The 27,234-nt window shown below is 50.5% G+C and overlaps 1 protein-coding gene across 1 annotated transcript; it reads right to left on the reverse strand.

Moving 5' to 3' along the window:
• Window positions 1-10,668: 10,668 nt before the first annotated feature.
• DUSP7 (dual specificity phosphatase 7) lies at window positions 10,669-23,595 on the reverse strand. Its single transcript, XM_043976364.1, has 3 exons — window positions 22,880-23,595; window positions 18,655-19,083; window positions 10,669-12,622 (listed from the first exon to the last, which is right to left on the reverse strand). Exons 1-3 carry the CDS (start codon window positions 23,277-23,279, stop codon window positions 12,315-12,317), a joined length of 1,137 nt encoding a protein of 378 aa, XP_043832299.1. The 5' UTR covers window positions 23,280-23,595; the 3' UTR covers window positions 10,669-12,314.
• Window positions 23,596-27,234: the final 3,639 nt, after the last annotated feature.

Genomic DNA, 27,234 nt, shown 5'->3' on the forward strand with positions numbered 1-27,234 from the left:
CCTGATCTCCCCTGGTACAGAGAGAACAGGGCCCAGCACAGACACTGGGGACCCCGGCTCGGCTCGCTGGAGCAGAAGGAACAAACAGGATGAGTCACCTCCTTATCCACTTAACTTCTCAAGGCCATCCGCTCTGCTCACTCTCCCTCACTCCCCTCTGGTCCTAGGTGGACCTGCCCAGGAAGAAACTGAGGCCAGAGAGGGTCCAAGTTATGGCCGAGGTCACACAGTGAGGCCAAGGTCTAGCCAGGCTCTGAACTGAGGTTTCCTGACGACTCTAGTTTTCCCTGCACTGGGCTAACCAGAAGCGATCATTTGGTGCGTTCCGATTTCATGAGAAAAAGGGCACCATTGTCAAAACAGCGCTGGCCTAGAAGTCAGGAGACCTGGGTTCAAGTCTCGGCTCAGTCACCTGGTGACTGGAGGTGAGAAGGGGGATTGAGGAGAAGGGATGACATTCTAGGTGGGGCAAGGGAACTCTCTGGTCCCAAGGTTCTACATCAGTAATATGAGAGAGTTGAACCAGGTACCTGGCTCTGACTTCCTGGGTTCTAGGGTCCCTCCCGGCCTAGATAGATCCTAGGATCATAGCTCGAGAACCATGAGGCAGTGTAACCCCCTCATTCTGCTGATAAGAAAACTAAGATGAAGGAACTTGCCCATGGTCACACAACTCTCAATCAATCCTCAAGGAGCTTACATTTTAATGGGTTTGGGGGCAGCTAGGTGGTGCAGTAGATAAAGCACTGGCCCTGGATTCAGGAGAACCTGAGTTCAAATCCAGTCTCAGACACTTGACACTTACTAGCTGTGTGACCCTGGGCAAGTCACTTAACCCTCATTGCCCGGCCAAAAGCAAAACAAAACAAAACATTCTAATGGGGTGGTGAGATAGAAAACAACCAAGAAATAAAATCTAAATGCAGGGTAAAGAGGACCAGTAAAAGGCTGCATAGAGGAGGTGTTGCTTGTGCTGAGTTTTCATGGGAGCCAGGGGCTCCAAGCATTCCAGGTTATGGGGAACACAGACATCAAAGGCAAAGACAGAGGAGAGAGCGCGCCCTGTGCAAGAGAGAACAAATGGGACAGTCTGGCTGCACTGAGGACACAAAGCTATGGAAAGCGTGAGAAGACTGGAAAGGGAGGAAGGGGCCAGTTTGTGAATTAAATGCCAAACAAAGGACTTGATCTTTCACTCTGGAGATAATAGGGAGCCCCTGAAGTTTATTGAGCTGGGGAGGAGGTGGGGAGTGACAGTCACACCTGCTCTTCAGCCTGTGGAATAGGAAGTGAGTAGGAGTATGCCGCTCAATGTTTAACAATCAGCTCCCCCCCCCCCCAAAAAAAAATTGAACACAGAACGCTCTTCTAACTTTAAATTGTACTGTTACCATTTTCTCCATCATTTTTAAGTCTAGACAATCAACAGAAGAATAGGACGAGTCCCAATTTATAGCGTTTGCCTATCTCTGAGTTGTAAATGCTCGTAGCAAAAATTTAACAATCCATTCTTGGGAGCCAGTAGGAGCTTGTTTCCTCACACCCGAAGGCTATTGCAATAGATAAGGCAAGAGGGGGTGAGGGCTCATTCTAGGCTGCTGCCTGTGGAGAGGAGGGGAGGGGGACTTATAGGAGAAATGTTGCGAAGGGAGAAAGAATGAAGTTTGGCAACAGGTTGATGTGTGGTATGAGCAAGAGTGAGGAGTCGAGAATGACGGGGAGGTTTCTCTCCTGAGTGACTGGGAGGAGAGTAGCCTCCTTGACCATAAAAGGAGAATTGGGGAAAAGGGAGGAATCTAGGGGGAAGCCTATGAGTTCTATTTTGGACCTTTCGTTCGAGATGCCTCGGGGGCTTCAAATTCCAAATGTCCAGTGGGTAGTTGGGGATGTTCAGGGGAGGGAAGCCGGGGCTGGATAAGTGGATCTAGGAATCATCTGCACAGAATTGCTCCTTGAACCCACAGGGGCTGATTAGATCATTGAGGAAGCCACCACGAATAGGAAAGAACAGGGGGCCCAGGGAAGGGTTTTGGAGGGCACCCGCAACATTGGGCGTGACACGGATGGAGATTCAGTGGAAGAGGACGGAAAGATGTGGTCCATCAGATAGGAAGAAAATGGAGGGAAAAGAGGTGGGAAAATCCAGGAGGAGGAGGTGGTCAAGAGTGTCAGATAAATGGCCACTAGACTTGGGGATTGGCATCTTTGGGGCTTAGTGCATCAGCCCTGAGCCTGGAGTCAGCACATGCTAACTGTGTGACCTTGGGCAAGTCACCTAATCCCGGTTTACCTAAGAAGGCAGCTAGGTGAGTCAGTGGATAGAGCCCTGGGCCTGAAGTCAGGAAGACCTGAATTCTAATTCTGCCTCAGATCCTCACTAGCTGTGTGACCCTGAGCAAGTCACTTAACCTCTGGTTGCCTTAATCCACTGGAGAAGGAAATGGCAAACCAATCCAGTATCTTTGCCAAGGAAACCCCCATGGGCAGAATGGTCCACAGGGTCTCGAAGAGTTAGACATGACTGCCTGAACAACAACAAGACTTGGGAATTAAGAGATGATTGGAGCCTTTGGAGAGAGCCATTTCAGTAGAATAATAAGGTCAGAAGCCAGATTGCAGGGGGTTTAGATCAAGGCTTCTTAAACTTTTTTCCACTCAACTCCTTTTTGCCCAAAAGATTTTTATGCCACCCTGCGTATATAGGTATATAAAATAGGTCTACATAACCTTTGATTGTGACAGGACCCCATGACCCACAGTTTAAGAAGCTTTGGTCTAGAAGACAGTGAGGTCCAGGGTTCTATAGTGCACATTCTAACACCTCCATTCCTTCATTCTAGATTCTAAGTCTCCTCCCGAGTCCCTGTCCTATGTTCTAAGGTCCCTTCGGACTCTCTCTGTGTCCCGAGGTCCCTCCTAGCTCTTAAAGATTTCCCAGGCTTGACATTTTCAGGCCCCAGCCAGGTTTTCCTTTCTAAATTCTAGGCTCCATCCTGACTGATTTTCTATGATTTAATCACTTTATGATTCCAGAGAAAGGGAAAGGAATAAGTAAACATTTATTAAGTACCTACTCAGGGCCAGACTCTGTGCATCTTCTTTGATCCTCTCATGGGGTGGTGGTTGACCAGGAGGAGGAGAAGAAGAAGGGTCACTGGCAGGTGCTAGAGGGAGCCAGAGGCATGCCTGACCCGGACCCCTTTGGCTTTCTTTCCTACTTCAGGCAGGGGGGGAGTGAGTAGAAGAGACCCGAGCCTCAGTGGCTAAGTCGAGGCAATCTCTAGAGCAATCTGGCCCTTGTGGTCCAGAGGGTGTCAGGGAGTCCATCTCCAGCAAGCTCAGGGCTCTCCTTCTGCTGCAGGGAAACTTGGATTACCTGCCAGTTGTCATGGAAACCAATGAGCACCCTCAGGACTCCAGACAACAGCAGGCGGGGAGAGGGAGAAGGGAATGTTTAGAAATTTTTCTTTTTTTAAACATATTCTAATCCGCATCATTTTCTGGAGGGTTTTCCATTCTCTCTAAGAAGCCTCTCCCGCATAACCCAGACGCCCCTCTAACCTAAGTCCAGAGCTCCACACTGGTCCCACTCAGCAACATCCCCTCAGCCCCATAGGATGACCAGAGAGCACTTAATATGGGCCAGGCACTCAGTAAGACTAGGAAGTCGAATAGAAATTAAAGACAATTCCTGCCCTCAGGAAGCTTACCTTCTAATTGAATCTAAGAGAAACTGTGAGGGCAATCTGCCCAAGTGGATAAGCCTGTGCTGATACTCTGAGAGTTAGTCCTGCTAACCTTCTCTCTCCATTTCATCTTCTGTCAAATGGGTCATAATGACTATACTTTCCTGCCTTGCTGGGTGGTTATCTGCCTGAGAGCCAGAAGCTCCTAAAATTGATGTCCAGATGCCAGGGGTCAGTAATACCTCTGGATCACAATGGCTTCCTGGGGCCTGTCCAATGAAGGGATTGAGAGATCCCTCTTCCCAGCCGAGGAGACCAGGGGATCCGGTTCTCAGATCCTGCCAAAGGGTTGTTTTGGGGTGGCCCCAAGACTGTAATATAAACAGTGCTGAGGTCCCTACGATCCTTGTCCCACATGAGCTTCCAAAGGATGCTGTAGCTGCTCTGGATTGAACCAGAGACAACCTCCCCCTGCCCCCTGCTCAGGCCATCAGGCAGGAGTCCACCAGTTCTCAAATATTGGAATTCCCTTAGCTTCTCTCAGTCCTGCTCCCGAGTCTTGCACTTGTCACAGTCCAGGGACATCCCTACTGAAGTCTAGCTTAAGTTTCTCCCATTGCACGTGGTCTTCTCACCTGAGAGATTCCCCAGCTATGTCCAGGAGTCCCGAGGCCCCAATCAGCTCTGAGGAAGTAGGACCACTTCCCCTGAGGGCTCCCGGGGAAGCTCCAGACTTAAATAGCTGCTAAAGCACCTAGTGAGCCTGGGCCACGTGGCCCTGCAGAAGCTATTTATTACCTTGCATTCTGCCTGTGCTCTCTGAGTCAGAAACTGGAGACACGGAAGCCTGGGAAGGCAGCAAGTCTAGGGAGAGCCTGGAGAAAGGGATGCAGAGGAATAGGAAAGAGACCGAGGTGCAGAACCAGGGGAGAGATAATGAGATGGATGATGAACAGAGAGACCTGGGAGAGGCAGAGGCATAGAAAGAGATAGAAAGAAAGAGAGCTGGGGGGCGGGGGGTAGGTGGGAAGAGAGAGACAGAGACACAGACACAAACACAGAGACACCGAGAGAGAATTAGAGAGAATTAGAGAGAATGAGAAAGAGATGAGAGAGGGAAAAGAGAAAGAATGAAAGAGAATAAGAGAAAGAATGAGAGGAGAGAGAGAATGAAAGAAAGAATAAAAAAAAAGAAAATGAGAAAGAATAAAAGAGAGAGAGAGAATGAGAGAAATTAAGAGAAAGAGAATGAGAGAAAATAAGAGAGACACACAGGGAGAATTGGAAAAGACAAATGGGGATAGTGGGGGACAGAAATGGTAAAAACAGAGTGATGTAGAGAAAGAAATGAGAGAGGAGGGAGAAAGGGAGAAAGAAAAGAAAGACAGACAGACGGAGACAGAGAGATAGAGACCATCAAGAAAAATGATGGTGGGACCAAGAGAGGCACAGGAGAGAAAGACGCCTAACCCTTCCCCTCTCCCCCACCAAACCCCAGGCTGTAGTGGGCTTCCCCTCACAGGAGGGCTTTAAACAAAGGCCAGATGACTCTTCCTCAAGTTGCTGTTGAAAGGATACCAAGTTGGATGGGATGGCCTTTCAGCTCCATTCCTACACTGAAATGCTACAAAACAAGCAGCTGAAAGCCCCACAGTAGCAACAAGAAAACCCTGGCCAAGGATTCTCTTCTGGCCCCCAAACCCACCCTCCTCCTAAACTTCTCTTTCCATAATCTTTTCATGATCCCCAACTTCTTTCTCTCTCTTGCCCCAAGTATCTTGCTGTTTCTATGCAAGCATCACCTCTGGCCTGGATTTCTGAAATAGCCTCAGAATAGATCTCCTTGCCTCAAGTTGCTCCCCTCTACAACCCACATTGTGCACAGATGCCAAAGTGACTTTCTGTAATTGCATACCTGACTGCATCATTCCCCTGACTCAATCAACTCCAATGGCTTCCCGTTGTGTCCAGAATCAAAAATATAAACTCTTTCCCCCCACACATTAGTCATGTTTAAGAGAAGAATTAGAACCGCAAGAAAGAATAAACAACAATAATAACAAAGCAACAACAAAAGTGAAAATAGTATGTTTTGATCTGCATTCAGCCTCCATAGTTCTTTTTCTGAATGTGGGGAGCATTTTCCACCATGGGTCCTTTGGAATTGTCTTGATCATTGGATCATTGTATTGCTGAGAAGAGTTAAGCCTATCACAGTTGATCATCCCACAATGTTACTGACACTGTGTACAATGTTCTCTTGGTTCTGCTTATTTCACTCAGCATCAATTCATATAAGTCTTTCCAGGTTTTTCTGAAATCCATCTGCTTCTCATTTCTTATAGCACAATGGTATTCCATTACATTCACATACCACAACTTGTTTAGCCATTCCCCAATTGATGGGCATCCCCTCAAAGTCCAATTCTTTGCCACCACAAAAAGAACAGCTAATAGAAACTCTTCAAAATCTGACCCAAGCCTCTCTTTCAAATCTTTTAGGACAAAACTCCCCCTTCCCATATGCTTCAGTCAAGCCAAACCAGCCTTCTCTCTGTTCTCAAAAAGGATGCTTCATGTACTGGCCGTCCACTATGCCCGGAATGCCCTCTCTTCACCTCCACCTCTCTTCCTTCCAGATGTAGTACAAGCACCTCCTTCTACACAAAGATTTTCCTCATCCTCTCAACCGCTAGTGGCATCCCTCCCAAACTACTTTGTACTTAACTAGAAGCAGACAGTGTCACAGTGGATACAGCCAAGGGACCTGGAGTAGGGAATATCTGAGTTCAAATGTGACTTCAGACACTTACTTGCTTAGCTGTGTGGCGCTGGGCAAGTCACTTCCCTTCTGTTGGTCTCAGTTTCCTCAACTGTAAAATGGGCATAATAATAACATCTAGCTCTCAGGGTTGTTTTGAGGATAAAAGGAGATATTTGTAAAAGTGCTTAGCACAGTGCCCAGCACATAGCAGGTGCTGTATAAATGCTTATTCCCTGCCTTAAGCAACTTAAAGCTGATTTGTGTTTATTCATTTTATATTTATTCTGTATATAATTATGTGTGTGTTCATCTCCCTCATTAGAATTTAAGCACCTTGCAAATAGGAATGATTTAATTTATTCTTTCATTCATACATTCATTTATTCATTCTTTCATTCATTCATTTGTTCATTCGTTCATTCATTCATTCACTGTATTTCTATCCCCAGCATCTACACTGTGCCTGGCACAGAGTGGGCACTTAATAAATGTTTATTGATCACTAGATTAGCCTCTTTCTTGCCTACAAGGTTCTCACCCTAGAACAGGGGCAGATTTAGCAGTCATCGGTGGGTAGGCTGCTTGCCCACCCCCATTCATACAGAGGGAAGGAACCACCCAGACCACAGCTCAGAAGAATATCTTTGCTGAAGTTGACCCAGAGCCTTGGTTTCTTCTGTAAAAAAAGAACAATTCCACCTTCCCTTCCTAGCTCACCATCTCAGGTGGGAGGGGCTAGCCTTCCTAGCTTCAGGATACTGTACCACACAACCTAGAAGAGTCGGGAACCCTAAATTCTGGTCTCAGCCCTACCAATGGCTAGAGGCACACTTGGCAAAATCCCATAACTAATCTGAGCCTCAGTTTCCTCTTTCATACAGTGTGGATGATCCCCTATGACTGACCTTAAGGGAGCAGGGGAAGTGCTTTGTGGAAATGGGGGGAGCCTCACACCTTTCCAGAAGTGAGTGGCACCATTTTAGATGGCACTGGAGGCATTGGGTGATCACATCTTTGCCAGGAATCCTTTTCTGAGTACCTTCATCCCACGCTAATCCCCCATTTCCTGACCTCCTACAACATTTCCTGCCTGTCTCTCTCATTTAGACCATCTCCATCGCAGAAACATCTCAGACCCAGCATGCCTACAGTGGCGTCCTAAGCTCACCCTTCTGCCCAGCTTCCCTATTTCTGTTAAGGGCAATCTCATCTTCCATTTGCCTTAGGATCAAGGCCTTGGAGGCATCTTTAATTCTTCCCTCCCCTCTCCCACAATCATATGTAGCTGCCAAGTCTTCTCCATTTACTCAACATCCTTTGGATCTGGCCCCTTCTCTCCACTCACGTGGTCAGCACTGTATTTCAGCCCCTCATTAACCTCTAGCCTAGATTGCAATAGCTTCCTAACTGGTCTCCCAAAATCCAGTGTCTTCAGTCCTTTCTCCACACCACTGCCAAACTGGTGATCGTTCCATTTCCCTTCTCAAGAAGCTGCAGTAACTCCCTGCTTCCTAAGATACAAACTCATCTATTTAGCATTCAGAGTCCTTTATAATCTGGCTCTAGATTATTTTTCCAGGAGGATTACACATTCCTCCCCTTCAGGTGCTCAATCAGCCAAACTGGAAGGAAGGAAACAAGCACTTATTAAGTGTTTACTAGGTGCCAGGCACAGTGATAAATTCTGGGAATACAAATACAAGCAAAAAGAAAATCATTTCCTGGGGGCAGCTAGGTGGTGCAGTGGATAGAGTACAGGCCCTAGAGTCAGGAGGACCTGAGTTCAAATCCAGCCTCAAACACTTAACATTTATTAGCTGTGTGGCCCTGGGCAAGTCACTTAACCCCAATTGCCTCACCAAAAAAGAAAGAAAGAAAGAAAGAAAGAAAGAAAGAAAGAAAGAAAGAAAGAAAGAAAGAAAGTCATTTCCTGCCCTCCTAATCGAATAAGACAGAGATAGGGTTTTGAAGTACAGAGAAAGTAAGGAAGAGGGAGGGGAGAAGATTAAAGGTAGGCCCACCGGGGCCTCTCCACAAAATGGAGACTTTTACCAATGGGAGAAGGGGAGTGGGCCTTGCAGAGGGATGTTCTATGGTGGGTGGCTTGGGGAGTGGTGGGCTGCTCCAGGTTGGAGAGGCCCTTGATGCTGAAGGAAGAATCAGGATGAACCAGCAGTACAGTGGACATAGTTTTGAAATCCAGAAAAAGTAAAAAACAGGAGGGCAGCTAAGTGACCCAGTGGATAAAGAAACAGCCCTGGATTCAGGAGGTCCTGAGTTCAAATCTGGCCTCAGACACTTGATGCTTACTGTGTGACCTTGGGCAAGTCACTTAAACCTCATTGCCCTGCCAAAAAAAAAGTAAAAAACAGGGCCAGGAGGGGAAGCCTACTTGCATCATCCGTGTCCTGTCTCCTTGCTTTTGCATAGACATTCCTCCATAGCTAGAATGCTCTCCTTTCTGTCCTCCTCTTAGACCCTGTAACTCCCTTTAAGTCCCAGCCTTCTCGTTCAAAGACACATTCCTGATTCCCCAAGTTGTATCCCCCCAAATAATTTTGTATTTTATTCTCTATTTTCTTTGAATGTGTTATGTCTTAATCGAATATAAGTTCCTTGAGGGCAAGGACCACCTAACTTTTGTCTTTGTATCCCTGGTGCTGAACACGGGTGTTTAATGATTACTTGTGTATTAATCGATCAATTTCATATTTGTCCTTGACTATTAGCCTCGGCCCTCGACACTCCTCTTCCCAGGGCTTCCTCATGCTTGGCTCCTAAAGTCTATACAAAAGGTAGGCCTTCTCCCCTTCCAATCCTTTCCCCACCACCCCTAACAACCCTCCCAATGGTCCTTCAGATACATTTATCAAGGCCTTTCTCAGTCTTTTTCTTCCTCACACCATTCTTTGATTTCTTCCTATCATCCATTTCTGCTCCTCTTTATACTCTAAGCAGCTCTGTCCCCAAACTTCAAGGTGTATTGAGTAGAAGAGACAAAGTACTAGTCTTCAAATCCTGGTTCTGCCATTCAATTAACCATGTGACTTTGTGTAAATGACTTAACCCCTCTGGGCCTGTTTCCTCAACTGAAAAAAAAATGGATACATGCTCTTTAATCCTAACTTCCAATACATGGAACCCTGCATTATATTGATCTGCCCACCCTCTCCCAATACAGTCTCTTTTTGCCACCAGCCTGGACTATTGCCATTGCCCTATCCCTTACATGACTACTAAAATCATCTTTCTTATACTTAGCTCTATGCAGGTTACTCATCTGCTCAGAAATCTTCAGTGGTTCCCTTTTGCTGGTAATATTCATGTCCATTAATCTGGTGGTGAAAGCTTTCCACATTATGGGGCCTCCCTCCAAAAGCAGAGGACATGGTATCCCCCACCATGTACTCCTAAGACCCAGCCAAAGCATTCTGCTTCTTCCCCTCAGCCCTGATCTACTGGCTCTTCCTCCCACACAAAATCCCTGGTCTTTTGAGTCTTTCAATAGGCTGGCTCACAAGCCTGGAAAGTCCTTTCTCCCCAACAACCTTCAGCACTCATCTCCTGAGGCCTACCCCAAAAGATATTGCATTTACTTCTATATGTATACAGTGTTCCTCTGGATTAGAATGCAAACTTCCTGAAGACAGGGACCATTTCATTTTTTTGCTTTGTAATCCCCAGCACCTGGCCCAGAATGCAGTTAATAAATACTTGAAGATGGACTGGGCTCTTTGGAAAGCCAGGTCCAGTCATCTTCGGGTCAACGTCCACAGGACCCTATATGGCCTTTCATACTGCTCTCCTGTAGCCCAGACCTGGGTGGATCCCCTGCTTTACCACTTACCGAGGGGCATCATTTAACCTCTGAGCCTCTATTTCCTCCTCTGTAAAGTGAATTCTAGATCTGTGATCTCTCCTAAACACAATTGCCCTGACTTCAGTTGGTTGAGGAAAGCTAAGACAAAGAAACACTCATTTTTCTTAAAGAAAAAATAATATTTATTTGCAATATAAACAAAGTCCCATTATTGGTTCAGTATATATATATGTCTCATATATATATGTAATATATATATATTTATATATATATATATAGGGTCACAAATTTTCCTTCATTAAATCACAAAGCAAAACCGGCCCTCTCTAAGAAACCCTCATTTGCACGTCAGATGCATCTTTCTGGGTTGTTGTAGTTCGTTTGTTCGTTTGTTTAAAAAATAAAAGAATTAAAAATGAAAATAAAAAAAAGAACCATCCACAGCCCAGGAAGCTGTTTGGTCAGCTCTCTCAGCCATGACATGTTTTTATAATTCATGGCCCCAAAATTCCCTGAAAATAAAACCCTCAATGAGGTAAGATGCAGTGAACACATTCTCCATTCCCTCCAAGGCTCCCATACTCTTCCTCCTACTCTCACCTTGTACCCTCCTCAAGCCCAAAAGCATCTACAAAAAGGAGGCTCCCTATCCCCATCCCCACCCGCCACCCCCCATGGATACCACTGTCCTTCCCTCCCACTCCTCCAGCTGCCTCTCCAGCCCCCTCTCCCTTTTTTCGACACCAGGCGAAAACAGAATCAAGTTTTTGTAGAAGGCATGGCCGGACAGGAGGTGATCCAGCCAGGCAGTGGGAGTCTGCCTGAGATCCGGAGGTTGCTGGTTTTGGGAAAATGACAGAGAGGTGTAAGAGAGAAACTCCAGAAGTAAAGTCCACCCCAGCCCCCCACCCAGGCCAAACCAAAGGGGAGTGAGTTCATGTCAGGTCATCCATGGCAGTGACTGGAGTCCCTCTTTCCCAGCAGAGGATTCTGGGTCAGAGCAGAGGGTTAACGCCCTCCCTGGATGCACTGCCCCCCACAGTCACTGTCCTCAGCCACTCTAGGTAGGATGTCTTTGAAGAATGAACGAGGAAAGGAGGCAGATTAAAAAAAACCCCAAACCCGAAGGTAACCCAGAAGCAATTTGTAGCTTAAGAGTCCTCTCCATCAATTCAGTGCAGAGTCAGGGGTGGCAGAGAAGAAGGAAGTCAAAGGGAGAAGGGAAAAGATTTACAAATGGGCATCGGCCTTTCTGACCCTCATCATTTCCTCTTAAAAGCCAGCAGCTGCGCAGCCTCTCATAGGAGGACCCAAACATATCAGGACAATACCCCAAGGCTTCACAAATGTGCAAAATGCATTTGGTCAATCGAGACATTGGATATTTTTCCTTTAAAAAATGCAAAACAAAAACTGAACAATCTTCTCTCTCTTCCAGAGGAACATGAGAAAATACTGGTTTTTCCACAGCCCGCCCTTGTCTGTACATATGGTCAGAAAATCACATGCCTTTTTTCTTTTAAAATGAGTTTGAATGCTCTGTACTCCAGAGAGCTTGGCTTTACTTGACCCCCTCCCCCACCCCCCACCCCTGACAAAAGAGTAAACTCAAGCTTGTATCTTGAAAAAAAAAAAAAAGATAAGGAAACAAATGCCACCATGATCTTGGGGTTCTTCGGGAAGGTTCTTCCCAGCTTGCCTGCTGATAGGTATGTGTCCAGGCTTCCCCCAAGGGCTTCCCCCTAGTGACCACTGCAGAGGAGGCAGAAGGCACCTGTGGCGACTGCCCTCCCGATCACCGCCAGACATCAGGATGGTCAAAGTAGCTCCTGACTCAGAATAGTTTTCTCTTCCTTCTTAAACAGCAGCAAACGGACCTTCCGTGGCTTAGGGGAAGCAAGTGCTCTTAAGGTTGTGGCCCGTAGAGGAAGGGCCCGAGGAGTGGCCCACGTCACGTGGTGTGTTTTGTTCTGTGAAATGCTGGAAGCTCCAGGTCCTTTGTCAGAATCCAAATGCACGCCCCCCACCCATGGGGGCCCCGGCCTCATGTGGACTCAAGGGTGTTGAGCTGGAAGAGGTTGTGATTGGTGGGGGTTGTAAAGTACAGCTGCTCACTAGGGACGCGATTGTCACAGGGGCTGCTGAGGCCCAGGGTCCTCTCAAAGTCCAGCAGCTGCCCCATGAAATTGAAGTTTGGAGAGATGTTGGACTTTTTCCTCTTTACAAAGTCATAGGCGTCATTCAGAGACAGGTTCAGTTTCTGCATCAGGTAAGCCACTGTGACGGTGACAGAGCGGCTGATACCTGCCAGACAGTGCACCAGGATCCCACACTTGTTGGAGCGAGCCTCATCTGAAACGGAGGAGAGAAAGACAGATGGTGAGTGCCTTAGCCAGGCCTTCGCCTATTAGGTCTTCATGGGCAGACAGAGACGGCCCACTACAGGGTTCTGTACTGTCTATTCAAACAGCCTGGGAAGTCCATGGGGGATGGGCATGGTCACAGTAATAAGAGAACTAGACTTCGAAGTCTAGAGCCAGAGAGCCCAGGGCTCTCAGGAGAAGGGAGACCTTCAGCCCATGACTTAAATCAGCCCAATTTCCATTTCCCTGTCAGTAAAATGAGCCCTGCTCTCATTCTCTCAGAACTGGTGGACAAGAGGAACCTTGGCAACCATCCAGTTCAACCCCTTCGTAGCACAGAAGAGAATATCCTAAAGTTAAATGACTTGCTCAAGGCCACACAGTTCAGAGTAGTGGAGCAGGAATAGAAATTCAGGGTCTGCTGACTATCTCCAGTTCTCTCTCTGCTGCACCACAGGGCCCTATTCTCCACCTGCTTTGAGGCTCAAATAAGAGAATTTGTGGAAAGTGTTTTTAATTGTAAAGCATACTGTAGAGATGTGAGTCGTTGTCATTCATGTTATTTGGGATACCCTACCCTGGGCATCATTCAGGCACACCTCACTCTACGCAATCATTGTGATCCTCAAGAGTGGGCTATTGGGGCAGCTAGGTAGTACAGTGGATAAAGCACTAGCCTTGGATTCAGGAGGACCTGAGTTCAAATCCAGCCTCAAACACTTGACAATTACTAGCTGTGTGACCTTGGGCAAGTCACTTAACCCTCATTGTCCTGCAAAAAAAAAAAAAGAGTGGGCTATAGGGGCAGCTAGGTGGTACAGTGGAGAAAGCACTGGCTCTGGATTCAGGAGGACCTGATCAAAAATGGCCTCAGACACTTGACACTTAATAGCTATGTGACCCTGGGCAAGTCACTTAACCCTCATGGTGGGGGGGAGTGGGCTATAAACCTTTTTTTCCTCCCCTGTCAATCAAATCCTTTTTTCATGAACAAGAGAAACTTGCTATTTAAAGGCAAGTCATGAATTATTACCCTTCCACTTCTTTAGTATAACCTGGATTTTCATACATGAGACTTGTCTAAAGCAGGGTTCACCCTCCCAATGAATGCTAATTAGAAGACTCAGCTCTGACCCTTAAGTACTCACTCCCCCCCTTCCAATCCTCAGGGACCACTCACTTTAACAGATCCCTTGGCCAAGGTCTCTCTCTCTCTCTCCTCTGCTCCTCTCTCTCTGCGTGTGCACACCCCAGCAACAACCACCACACTGGTGTCACCATTATGAGACCATATCCCCAGCTTCCCCAACAAAAGCAAGCCAGGCTACCCACCCAGCTAGGCCAGTTTCTGTCTCCTAGTTCTTTGTAAACACTAGACTCATTCCAGCCTCTGGGTCTTTTTGTTCATGTTGTTACCTGCCCTAGAATCTAATGCGATGGCTAACAGTTATTAACATAAGGTCTTGCAGTCAGGTCCCCTTCCTATGCCTCACTGTGGTGATGTCTCACTGGAGCTGATGCTGGGCTCTCAGAAGCTATGTTCACAAGGCCCTGGTGGGGCCTGTGATGGTAGCAAGGCTTTGTGTATGGGCCCAATGATGGCCTGCTGACATCTGAGGAGCAGCCTTGCAAAGCGCTCCAGGTGTATCATCAGAAAATTGGCTACTAGGTGATGAATTTCAAAGCCACATGGGAAAACCATGTATTAACGTGTGGGAGAACAGGGGATCCATGTGGGCATAGGAAGTACCCATGACAAAATTAGATGTAGACTAGACAGTTTTGAGAGTTGGAAGGGACACCTTCCACACGAGGAGACTGAGGCCCAGAGATGGGTCTGAAGGTCTATACAAGGAGCAATAAGCAGCAGGCCTAGCATTCATCCCCAAGTCTTGGCCCTCCCGAGTCATGGACCCTAGGAGTTCTGAAACAGAAAGTCATGGACCAGGGCTCAAAAAACTCAAGTGCATTAGTATTTAACAGGAGAGGTTGGGTAGAGAGCGGCTCCTATGGAAAAAGCTTGGGGGGGCCTAAAAGCTCAAAAAACCAAGTTGGGTATGGAAGTAAAAAATGTGGCAATATCTTAACACACATTAAGAGAAGACCATGGGGGCAGCTAGGTGGCGCAGTGGGTAGAGCACCAGCCCTAACGTCAGGAGGACCTGAGTTCAAATCCGACCTCAGACACTTAACACTTACTAGCTGTGTGACCCTGGGCAAGTCACTTAACCCCAATTGCCTCACTAAAAAAAACCCAAAAAACCCCCAGAAGACCATGCCCTAGGAGGTGATGGGCCTGCAGCCCTCTGCCCTAGTCAGGCCTCTGGAGTACTGTGGTCACTTCTGGGGACACACTAAAGCCACCCTAGTTTGCCCGTGTGAGCAGGAAGGTGAGAGGACCAGAAGACATACTAGTTATTAATGCTTTCTGTCATTATATACATTTGACATGCATCTTCACGGAATCTTCACACCAGCCCTGAGGTGAGAACACCCCCACTTTACAGATGGGAAAATCGTGGCTCAGATACCACGGTTACCCACCCAGTGCGGGCTGGCGGTGGAAGCTGACCCCAGGGCTTCCTGACTCCTAATCCAGGCAGGGGTTGTTCCCCTTCATCACACCCAAAGATCTGAAGGACCCAGGGACGGATGGCCTAGAGCAGAGATTTGGGGAAAGGGGAGGAGGGATGGCCCTGCTCCTAACTATCTGAGCGGCTGCCACGGGGAAGACGTGCTCTGTGAGGGGCCAGAAAGGAGGCAGAGCCCGTGTCGTGGAAGGCCCAAACGTGGGAGCTGGTGCCCCTCACTGAAGGAGGTGCAGTTCAGGTCAGCTCTCCCTGATGGCCTCCCCCAGCCCAGGCTGCTCCCTTCTCTCCTCAGTACTGCCCAATGAGCACACAATTTACTGCCCTATTTTCTGTCCATGGGGCACCATTTAGCATTTTTATCATATTCAAGTAGGATGAATATGAAACAACATCTTGTTCTTTCATCATTTTGTCTTATCTCTGCCCAGCCCTGCTCTTTCCCCGACTCTCCAGACTGTGAGCTCAGGGGCCAAGACTACTCGGCCTCTGGCTTGGGCATCCTCACAAGACCTGTAGCTTTGGGACACAGGGGAGGCCTGGTGGATAACACACAGTGGGTTGTTAATGCTGGTGCTAGGTGGATGGGCTGGTCCAGTGAGTGTTCTAGACTTGGGAAGAAGGGCATGGGATGCAGGATGGGAGCTGTTCTAGGGTGTAGGTTATTAAAGCTCTGTTCTCAAGGACTCTGCTCTTTCTTGGATCAACCTCTCCTTGTTCGTGAGCTCCCCTGAGTCAGAGTGACTTCCTGGCCTTCTGGTGCATGCGTGAGGGAACTCTTCTCACTTGGGTTAAGACACCAGGATGTGGGGAACAGGATGTGTGTCCTCGGGGACCCGAGACCCAGTGACATACCCCCTGATGTGAAGATCTTTCCTCTCTCATTTTCAGTTCCTTTACTGCAAGGGCCGGTACACAGAGACCAGAACAGCCTAGCCCCCAGTGTCAGTGGCCTGGGGTTCACCTAGTTCTCACTCTGCTACCAATTCTGCTGCTTAACACTCTCTCAGTCTGTTTCCTCATATGTGGGATGGCATAATGGAAGGGAATAAGTATTTCTATAGCACCGACCATGTGCCTCGCACTTAAAAAAACCCCAAATAGTATCTCATTTGATCCTCACAATGATCCTGGGAGGTAGAGATTATCACCCCCATTTTAAGGTGAGAAAACATAGGCAGACAGAGCAGAGAGAGGTTAAATGACACGTTTGGGTCACACAGCTAGTAAGTGTCTGTGGCTGGATTTGAACTCAGGCCCACCCCCTTCACCAGCACCAGCCTCTGTGACAATGGGTCCCACAGAGACGATACAGTCCACTGGAAAGACCAGGGAGGTTGGGAGTCTGTGGACCTGAATTCAAATACTGGCTGCTGGACTTGCTATGCCAATGGATCCCCATCTTTGGGTGAGTTTCCTTGCCTACAACCTGAGAGGGCTGGACGAAGTGATTCACCTTCCTTAAGAGTCTAAACCCCACGGTCCGTGACAGGGGTGTCAGTGCTCAGACTGGTCTAAATGGTAGATGGGCAGTGTAAAAAGGCTGGATACTGGACACCCCTGAGGGCGTCTTCCTGCCTCTTGGAGGCTGAAAGAGGAGAACTGAGAAGGCCAGAGGCCCAGAGTTAAACTCTCTTCAGACACCCCCAAGCCACGAAGACCTTGAGCAAGTCCTAGGCTTCATGGGAGTAAAGGGCTGGAAAGGACCCTGGAGACTGTAAGTTCAGCCTCCTCCCATTCAGGCCACAGAAGCTCGGAGGGGAACTGACTAGCCCAAGGCAACACCGCTAATCAGTGATGAATGAGATCTGAACTGAGCTCCCAACTCCAAACAACTGACCTCCCCTAGAACTTTCTGAGTTACAAGCTGCTGGATGAAGGTGGGGAATAGCCGCCCTTCCCATGACACGGGGTCACTGCAAAGAAATGCTTTCTAGGTCTCTTAGAGCTACAGCAGCAATCCTACAGGAAGTACTGGATCATTTCTTCTTCTGAAGGGCTGCCCCCCTTTCTCTAGTCACCCCAACCCTGCATCTGCCCACAGAGCAGCCTGCACTCTAAATGGGAGGAGGAGGGGGAAGAAGGCAGGGGACCTCACTCCCCATTCTTGGGCTCTTATACTTAAGTCCCTTCAAACAGTTCCCTCAGAGAGGATGAGGTGGGTAATTCCCTCATTTCCTGTTATGAAATCTAGTCGAGGACCAGAGCATCCCCAAGGCCGAGTCCAGCCCCGAGTCCTTCCCCTTGGACCGGACAAGTGCCCTCTGCCTTCCTAGCCAGCCTCAGATGGAGAAAACTGCTGCTCCACCAGCACGGGCAGCACCGACTGCCCCCAACCTCCTTCTGCATGACCAGCCAGAATATCAGGTGACTCTAGATCTGGCCTTCGCACCTACACCTTAGCTCCTTCCTTTTTCCTGCTGGGTGACTGGCATCAAAGTCTGTTAGTAAAGCATACACACTGGGGAAAGGAGGAGAGAAGCAAGCCCCCAGCTCCTTCTCCCAGCCAGCCCTCTCCTGACCACACACATTACAGCTTGATGGGACAATGTGTGACGGAGAGAGGAGGCAGCCACTCTGGTCTTCCCCACCCATCCCCAAGAAGCACAAAGTTGAGCCCAATGCCGCCTCGGACAGGAGACCCAAACCCTCTCATAGCCCCTTGGCCTGGGTGTCAGGAGGGATGAGAGAGAAACAGTTCAGGGGGCCCCAGAGAACCTGACATCTGGCAGACCCCGATCAGAGAGATCAAACAGCCTCAAAAACTCCCTCGGTCACCTACGTGCCCAGCTCTCTTTCTACCCTTGAAAAAGAGAAATCCTTCTCGGTATTAGATCACTGCCCCACGTCTGACAACCTGGTGACCTTCCATTTACCACGGGAGGCTGTTAAGGGCTGTTCCATCAAATTGTACCAGGAGCCCCCAGTGTGCCTTCAGCTCAGCACATGGATACAGGGCCTCCTGCTTGGTATAGGGATTCTAAACAAGCAGGAGCAGACACCCTCGGCAGAGCGAAGCCTCACAAGGCGTGACACACCTCGTCTGGCACTACCAAGGTACGATTCAGAAAGCAACACACACACACACACACACACACACACACACACAGACTCACACACAGAGACACAGACACACAGACTCACACACACAGAGATAGACACAGACATACACACACACACAGACTCACATACAAAGAGAGACACAGACACACACACAGGCACACACAGAGATAGACACAGACACAGACACACACACACAGAGATAGACACAGACATACACACACACACTCACACACACGGGGGAGGCACCCCTAAGACTCTTCAGTACAAGCTGGGAGCTGCCTGGTGGGAGGGCTTGATCGGGAGGAACACAAGTCCACACTCACGCTCACACATGTGCGCATACATGCGCGTGCACACACACAGTGCCTACCAATGAATGTGATGGCTTCAGGAAAGAACTGGGAGAGATTCTGACTCCAGTGATCGGAGATGGGGATCTGTTTGTACTTGAACTCCCCTCCGTGCTCAAACATGTTGGGCAAGTTGGGCGTCACATTCAGGATGTATTTGATCCCATACTTCCCCAGGACATCCAGGTTGGTGGAGTCCTTGGCACAACCCAAATACAAGTAGGGCAGGATCTGGACAGGGAAGGCCGGCTGGTTGGAGGGGAGGGGGCTGCCGTCTGACTCGGTGGCACTGCCCGGCTCTCGGTCAGACTCTCCATCCGAGCAGTCGGAGCTGATTCGAAGGCCGCCCAGGCCCAGGACTGAGGATGGGGGAGAGTTGCTGGGAGATGAACTATCCAGGCTGGTCTCACAGTGTTCCGAGTACTCGGTCTGAAACTTGTTGAAGCCACCTGTGGGGAAGAAGATGGTTTAGGGCATTGTCACCTGACCTTTCTCCACCCTACCATCCCCCACACTGGTATTTGTGAGGCTGGGGGGTGGTGACCTTAGCAGATTCTCTCCCCCAGAGGAAAACACAGTGTGGTATAGCAGAAAGAGTACCAGCTTTGGAGTCAAGGGCCCTGAGTTCAAGTTCCATCTCGGACAATGAGTCCCTTCATTACCTTTGGCCATCACAAGCCCCTGAGCCTCAGGCGCCTCATTGATAAAACATGGGGCCTGGACTACATGGGCTCTGAGGTCCCTCCCAGGCCTAGATCCCTGATCCTCTGCTCCGGGTGCCCATTCTCTGTCCTCAAAGCAATCACTAAGCCAAAACCCAGAATACTGCCATGAACCTAGGGGGAGCCACAGAGGAGACAGGATACCCAGCCCTGCTCATGCTCAGAGCTGCGGAGACAAGACTCAAGCACAAGAGACGACAAGGGAACACACAAGATAGCCTATAACTGCAACTGTGCCCCTGAGCCTTGAGGACCATGGGGACAGAGGAAGGGAAGAGGACTGTGGGCTTCCTGGAAGAGGAGGCACTTGAGGTGAATAGTCTGTTCCCTTCTGTACAACAGGGGAGGCAGCCATGACCTCACGGGAAGGTCCCATCCCAACCCCTACCTCCCTCCTCACCCTCAGTAATATCAAGCTATGGAATGAGGAAAAATCAATGTATCAGTAGGCAAAGGAGCCACGTTCCCATATTAACTCTGTTACTGTGACCTTGGGCAAACTGTTCCAAGCCTCTGGTTCTGAAAAGGAGGAGGCTGCATTAAGTAATCTCCTCGGTCCCTTCCAGTTCTACTGTGTTATGATCTTATGATCACCCTGGAGCAGAGGGTGGGGAACAGCTGACATCTGAATGAGCATCCAATGTTCATTCAAACATTCATTGAGTCCCTGCTGTATACAAAGTGCTGTGCCCATCTCTGAGTCCCCGAAGCTCCTTGGGCCAATAGCCTCAGCCTCCATGCCCAGGGATGGGGCTATGGCCTTGGATGGCTCCTTCTCCCCCAGGCCCCTCCCCACAGGCTGGGGTGCATCTCTCCAGGTAGGACCAGGTGCTCCTAGAACCTGCAGCAGGAACAGCAGCAGCAGCAGCAGCAGAGCAAAGCTAGGCAGGAGCAGGCCTCCCCTGCCTCGCCTCCCCTCCCCCTGTCCCTGCCAGAGAGGCCATTTTGGAATGTTAATTGGAAACACAAGCAGTTTCCAGCCGGCTCGGATCAGGGTAGCTCTCAGCCAAAGGGGCTGGGGGGTGGGGGGGAGTGAAAGGGTTCTCTAGAGACAGAATGGGCAGGGGGTTCCCGTCTGGGTGGGCAGGACTGAAACCTGCCAGGCCTTTGGGCAAGGCTAGAGAGAACCTCTGGCCAGAAGCCTGGACGCCTGAGTCCCTTCCTCCAGCTGAAATGTTATTGTTTCCCTTGGCTTCGGTGGCCGGGGAGGGGATAAGAGCTTCCCTCACCCCTCCACTGTCAGGAGGGGATAGAGAAAGAAGCCCTGACATCCTCCCTCCCTCCAGGGGAAGCACAGAACAGGGGCCGCCTCCCTTCCTCTCTTTCCCTTCCCCCTCCTTAAAAAAAAAAAACACACAAAAAAACCCGAATCCCAAACCAAGTCTGCAGTGGGGGTGTCCTGGCTCAAGGGGGTTAGCTGAGGCCAGAACAGATTAACTACAGACTTGCCAGAGAGAAACCAAAGCCACCAGGAGCTTCCTGCCAAAGACTGCACTGTTGGATGTGGGGTACGCTGTGATGTGGAGCGAGGGGAGAAGGGCACTCCAGGGTCCCCCACAGCAATGGAGGGACCAGGGTGACAGCCGCCCTCCCCTCCCTCTGCCACCTACACTATTCCTCTTCAGCGACTGGAGAAAAAAGCAGAGGGGAAGAGTTTGTCCCTCCCACGAAAATCATGCAGGGAAAGGAAAGGGGAAATGGAGGGGGTCCCTGATGTGGGGTCGTGGGGGATGGGAGACAGGCCCAGAGAGAGCCAGCTCCTCAGCACCACCAGGTGGGGTAGCCAGGATGGAGGGGAGCCCCCAGAGTTTTCCCCATGGGGCAGAGCGAGCCAGAGGCCCTTAGCTTGGTGGTTTCAAGGGATGCAAAGGGATCTGGGCTGGGGGTAGAGAAGCCCCCCCTTCCCTAAGCCTCTCAAGTCTCTCTAGTTAACCTCTCCTACATACCTAACCATTTCCTAACTAAGAGCAATGATTAAGTGTGAGTATGCCAAGGCCTCCCATACCCCCAGACTGTAAATCCTTGAAGGGCAGGACTGTTATTTTTCCATTTTTGAAATCTCAGTGTCAAGCACCTAGGAGGTATTTAATAAATGTTTACTGAACTGAGGGCGAACTCAACTCCCGGAAAGGCAAACAGATAAGACAAGGCCCAGGCTGGGGAGAGGGGTGCACCAGGCTGATGAGGAGGGAGGGGAAGCACAAAGGAAAGGACAGGATCGAGGAAGGAGGACCCCCCCCCCCAGGTTAATCAGGATCAAGTCTAAGACACAGTCCAGCCGGGGTGGGGAAGATAGAGCCAGACAGATCAAACCTTGTGCTCTGGATAAAATTCTGGGTTAGGGAGAAAGGGGACCTGAACCAGGGAGAGGGCCAGGCAGTTAAGTGTGGGTTAGGAAGGGAGGGTCTGGATGAGGGAGAGAGGAGATCCTCATACTGAAAGGTGATAGTCCGGCTTAAAGGGAGGGGGTGCCCTCCTTCCAGCAGGGGTAAGAATATTCAGTCTACATTAGGGCAAGGGGGCAGTTCCTAGTTTGAGGCTGGGGGTGGATGATTGGGGAGGGCAGTTTCTGGCGGGGAAGAATGGTCAGTGTGAATTAGGGTGAGGGGGCTGAGGCAGTTTCTGGTGATCAGTCTGGGTGAGGCTGAAGCACCCCATCTCCTAGTTCCAATGGGGGCTAAGAGTAGTGGATCTGGCACTTCCTAGTTTGGGGATGGTGGTGGTAGGAATGGTCAGAATCTTGGTGAGGGTGAAAGGGCACCTCAGATCCTAGGGGGGAGAAAAGGGTAGCCAGGAGAGACCCCACCTCCTAGTTCCAGTGTGTGTGTGTTGGGGGGGGGGGTAAGGATAATCAGTTTGAGTTAGGGAAGGGGGCCAGTTCCTAGTTGGGGAGCTAAGGACAATTAGTCTGGATGAGGACCAGGAGACTACAGCTCCTGGGAGTGGGGAGTGAGGGCGGGTTAAGAGTGGCCACTGTGGGTGAGGGCAAGAAGGGTCCCAGTTCCTATTTAGGAGGTAAGGATTGTCTCTGTCTGGGTGAGGCAGAGGGGCGCCGCTCCTAGTTCTAAGAGAGAGAGAGAGAGAGATTGTGTGTGTGTGTGGGGGGGGGGGGGCAAGAATGGTCAGTCTAGGTGAGGAGCAGAAAGGGGAATTGGGGGGGGGGGAGATGATTAGACCCTAGGTGAAGACAAGGGGACATTTTCTAGTTGTGGGAGAGGCAAGGGTGGCCAGTCTAAGGGAGGAAGGTAAGGGTGGCCAGCGGGGGAAGGGGGCGCGAGGGAAGACTAGGGGTCCTTGCTGGGGGAGCACTCGGAGCTCCTGCTGGGGTGGGGGCTAAGCCTAGGGGCCCTTGCTGGGGGGAGGGGCGCTTGGGCTGGCCGGTCTGGGGGAGCACTCGTGGGGGGTTAAGGGTGGCCGGTCTGGGGGCTAAGCCTAGGGGACCTTGCTGGGGGGGGGGGCGCTAAGGCCGGCAGGATCAGGGGGCAGAGCTCACTGGCCCTCTTGCCCGCCGGGCCGCCCGTACCTTTGAGGTAATAGGCCTGGCAGCCGTCGTCGCGCAGCTTCTGCAGCAGGAGGCCGAGCACCGAGCTGGGCGCGCCGGGCTCCGCCTGCCAGTCGGCCGTGGCCTCGTCGTAGAGCAGCACGGTGGCCGCTTTGCAGCGCTTGGCGAAGCGCTCCTTGTCCTCGTGGTTGGGGATGATGGAGCGGATGGGCAGGTTGCCCTTCTTGAGGCGGCGCAGCATGAGGCCGGGGATAGCCAGGTTGATGGCCGTCTCGATGTGGGACGACTCGAAGAGCTCGTGCGGCCGGCAGTCCAGCAGCAGCAGCGACGCGCCGCCGCCCGACTCCAGCTCCTCCTGCAGCCACTCGGCGCTCTTGCACGGCATCGCCACCGCCATGGGCGCGCGGACCCGATTTTTCATCGGGATCGCGGGCGGGCCTGGGGGCCCGGGCCGGGGACGGGCCGCGGGCGTGGACGCTCAGTCGGCCGCTCTCGGACGGATCCCGGGCGGCGCCGGGGCCGCAGCTGCCCCCGCCCCCGATCCCCGGCGCGGGGCTGGGCCAGGGTCGGCACCGTTTCGCTGCTCTGCCTGCCTGCCCGCCCGCCTAGCCGCCTCCCGGGGCAACTCGGCTCTCTCGCTCGCTGGGTCGCTGGCTGGCTGGCTCGCTGGCTCGGCCGCCCGCCTGCCCGCCCGCCCGCTTGCTTCCTCCCGCCAGCACTCCCTCCCTCCCTCGCGGGCTGCAGCCTGACAACTTCAATTAAAAAGGGGCTTCTGTAGCAGCGCGGCGTGTCCTCCTCCGGGGGGCGGGGCCTGCGGCGGGGCAGGCGGCCCCGGCTTAAAGGGGCCGCGGCCCGCCTCGCGCTCACACCCCGAAGCCGGCACTCGGCTGGCCTGCGGAAATCCGCCCAGCGACACAAAAGGCTGAGGAGCCTCGGGGAAATCCACGTGAGCACCGCCTTCTGTGCCACCCAGGCACCTCCCCGCCAACTCAAGCTGCTTCCCCTCTGTTACTACTCCCCGCCTTTCCCCCCAAGCTGCTAGATTTGGGGACCCTAGCAAGGCCTCTGGACCGCAATCTCGTGTCACACACGGCCAGCAAGCTCCCTTTAGCGATAGAAACAGGTTAAAAGGACCCGGCCAGGGGTCACAGGAGCTGGGGCTGGAACGAGATCAAAGAAATCACAGAATTTCAAAGTTGGAAGAGAACTCAACAGCCTTCTTTTAAAAAAAAAATCCTCTCTACAAACACACCCAAGTGGCCATCCAACCCAACATTTTATGGAGCTCGCCTTAGCACCAAGTCCACATTTGTCAGAAGACGAAACTGAGGCCCAGAGAAGAAAGGAGACTTATCCAAATATGTAGGAGAAGGGGAATACAAATCAGTTTCTTGATTAAATAAACCCTGAGCTGCCCAGCTCATCCGAGGAGGCTAGGCCACAGAGATCTAAGGGGCACTCATCCTCCATTCCTCCCACAGCCAGGCTGCCAGCCAAACTTCATTGCCCTCTAGTGAAGCCTAAATCAAGACTGGACCTCCTCCTCCAAAGTGCCCGCCGTCTCTTTCCCTCCTATGCTCAGGTCACTCTCCGATTCACTCAGTTTCCTTCCTGGCACTGGGGAGGGAGGGATATCTTCTCCCCAATCCAGACCCAGTCTCTTGAACCTTGGAGAACTGGGCTGGGTGTCCCCTTCCCCTACTTGAAATCTACAAAGCTTCCCATTTGGGAAGGAGAGTGTCAGTCAACTAACCTCCCCCACAACCCATTGCCTAGACTTGAGTCTGGCTCCCATTAATCTTGGACTCCCATCTCAAGCCACGGGGGAAACTGCCCTGACGTGAACCCCACCCCTTTGGCCACAACCTAGCCTTTCTGCCCACTCCAGAGCCAAAGGTTGGGAGGAAGGGGAGAGGTTCAGTGTCCTGTGGGTCCAGACCCTAGCTTCTCTGGGCAGAGACGACCAGGGGCCCTGCTGACCACCGACATTAAGAAAAGGACTGTAGGACACGATGACCCTAGTGAGAGGCTGCGCGCCCTTTAAGAAAGCTTTAAAAGCTGGAGTTATGATTGACCACAATTTGAGGCGACACGTGACTTTCCAGAGGCGATGGGGGGGGAGAGAAAAAACTCTTGTCTAATCCCTCGCTTTCTTCCTCCCTCCCTTTTCTCTTCCCTCCCTTTCAATTTCTCCAACCTACCAATCAGTTACTGCGATGGGCGGGAGCGGTCCACCCAGGGCCCAATCCGAGGCCAAAAAAGAGAGGGCGTGGGGAAGTGGGAGAGGAGGGAGAAAGGAGCGCGGGAGTGGGCGGAGGCCGGGGGGCGTGCCCCAGCGCTATGTATCGGATTGCCCGCTGCGGGAGCGCGGACAGCGAGGGGGCGGGCTTAGAGGAGGTGAATGGAGCCGCAGGTAGAACTGTAACAATGTGATTACTTGGAAGCCCGGGCGGGCCTGAGCACGCATGCGCAGGACTCGGCCTGGCCGGGGCTGGGCGGTGAGGCTGTTTGCTAAGAGCCACTCTGTGGTACGCTAGAGGCGGCCACAGGCGCTAACGGAGCTTGCTACTGCCCAGCCTCCGCCCTCCTACCGCCGGGTCTCCTGGCTCCTCCGCAGGGACGGTGCGGGGATGAGACGGGGAGTGGGACAAAGACAGCCACCGCTTGTGCTGGGGCTGCCTCGTCCTTTTGCCCAGGACCGGGCATCCGGCCTGGACCAAACCCGACCTATGGGGGAAAAGGTTTTGGTGTTCGCTTTATCTCGAGCGCCCCCCACGCTTCCACCGCAACACCTCTGTTACTTACTCTTAGACTCAGAAATCATCCTTTCTGATGCAGAGATCCTCATTCAGCATCCCTGATGGGAAGTTGTCCAGCCTCCGCTAGAATACTTCCAATGACCGCAAGCTCACTAGCCCCAGAAGAAGCCCAGCTATGTGATGGACAGAACGCTGAACTTGGGAGTCAAGGCGACCTGAGTTTCAAATTATCCTCTGACATCCTTCAAGTCTAAGCTAAAATCTCACTTGTCCTGATTCCCCCTTAATGCTAGCGCCCTCCTGTTGATTATCTTCAGTTTAATCTCTATATAGCTTGTTTGTTGGTTGCATGTTGTCTTCCCCCCACCCCCACCCGTTAGACTCAAGCCTTGGTTTCTTCATCTGCAAGATGGAAATGTTAATATACCCTACCTAACAGGGTTTTGAGGATGAAGTTGAGAATGTACCTAAAGTACTAACATAAATTTGAGCTATTCTATTCATAGCCTTGATTAGTAGGAAGTGCTTCCATACAACCATAGTCAGAAGGTGCCTCTTTTCAGCTACCCCTCTTAAAGTCCTAGTTTTTTCCTCTGGGACCAAGAAGAACTAGTCTGATTTTCCTCTGACATTAATTTAAATATTTAAAGATTGTCATCTTGTTTTCCTAAATCTTCTCCAGGTCAAACATCCTTGTAAGTCTAACTGGTCAATTACCATCTAGGTCACCTGATCTCTGAATACATTCTACTTGGTCAACAGCCTTCCTCAAATATGGCACCCAGAACTGAAGAAGATATCTATCTACTCCTTGTGATCTGACCAGGGCAAAGGACATGGTTCTAGTAATAGAACTCAGGTTCCCCTTGGCTTTTTAGGTTACCACATCACACTATTTGATTAGTGGGTCAACAGAATATTTATTAAGGAATGCCCTCCCTCCTGCTCTTTATCTGTTCAACTACCCATTCTTTAGAGCTCAATTCAAATGTTACTTCCTGGAAGCTTTTTCTGATTGCTATCAACCTTCCCTCACAGATCTTATATCATACAGGCTACCTCTCTACTCTTCCAGGAATTCTTTTGGGGCTTGTTTCAAAGTCACATTTTTCTATGAGGCTTTGCTTATAGCTATTTTGACACCATTGTCTAATGAGTTTGTGTCTTGGTTTCCCTGTCACCATAGTAACTTTTTATAATCAGGTTCTTTTTTTGTTGTTTGCTTATTTTCCAGGCTCCACCCCCCACTTTTTTAACCTTTAACTTTGTTTTTGTTTTTGTTTTTATTTTGCAGGGCAATGGGGGTAAAGTGACTTGCCCAGGGTCACACAGCTAGTAAGTGTCAAGTATCTGAGACCGAATTTGAACTCAGGTACTCCTGAATTCAGGGCCGGTGCTTTATCCACTGCGCCACCTAGCCGCCCCCTAACCTTTAACTTTATGTTAAAGTTGGGCTCTGCTCTGCAGGTAGAAAAGCCAAGCCTCAGGTTTTTCATGCTATTGTTTTCAGAGCTAGTTCTGGGAGTCTGTAGGTTTTCAATGCTTCTAAGGTGATATGATTTTAGGAAAGGTATGATCATCGCTTTTCCCACCTGTGCTCTGGTTTTTACCCAGGAA

Source organism: Dromiciops gliroides, chromosome 1 (assembly GCF_019393635.1).
Source record: "Dromiciops gliroides isolate mDroGli1 chromosome 1, mDroGli1.pri, whole genome shotgun sequence".
In the NCBI taxonomy this organism is placed as follows: domain Eukaryota; kingdom Metazoa; phylum Chordata; class Mammalia; order Microbiotheria; family Microbiotheriidae; genus Dromiciops; species Dromiciops gliroides.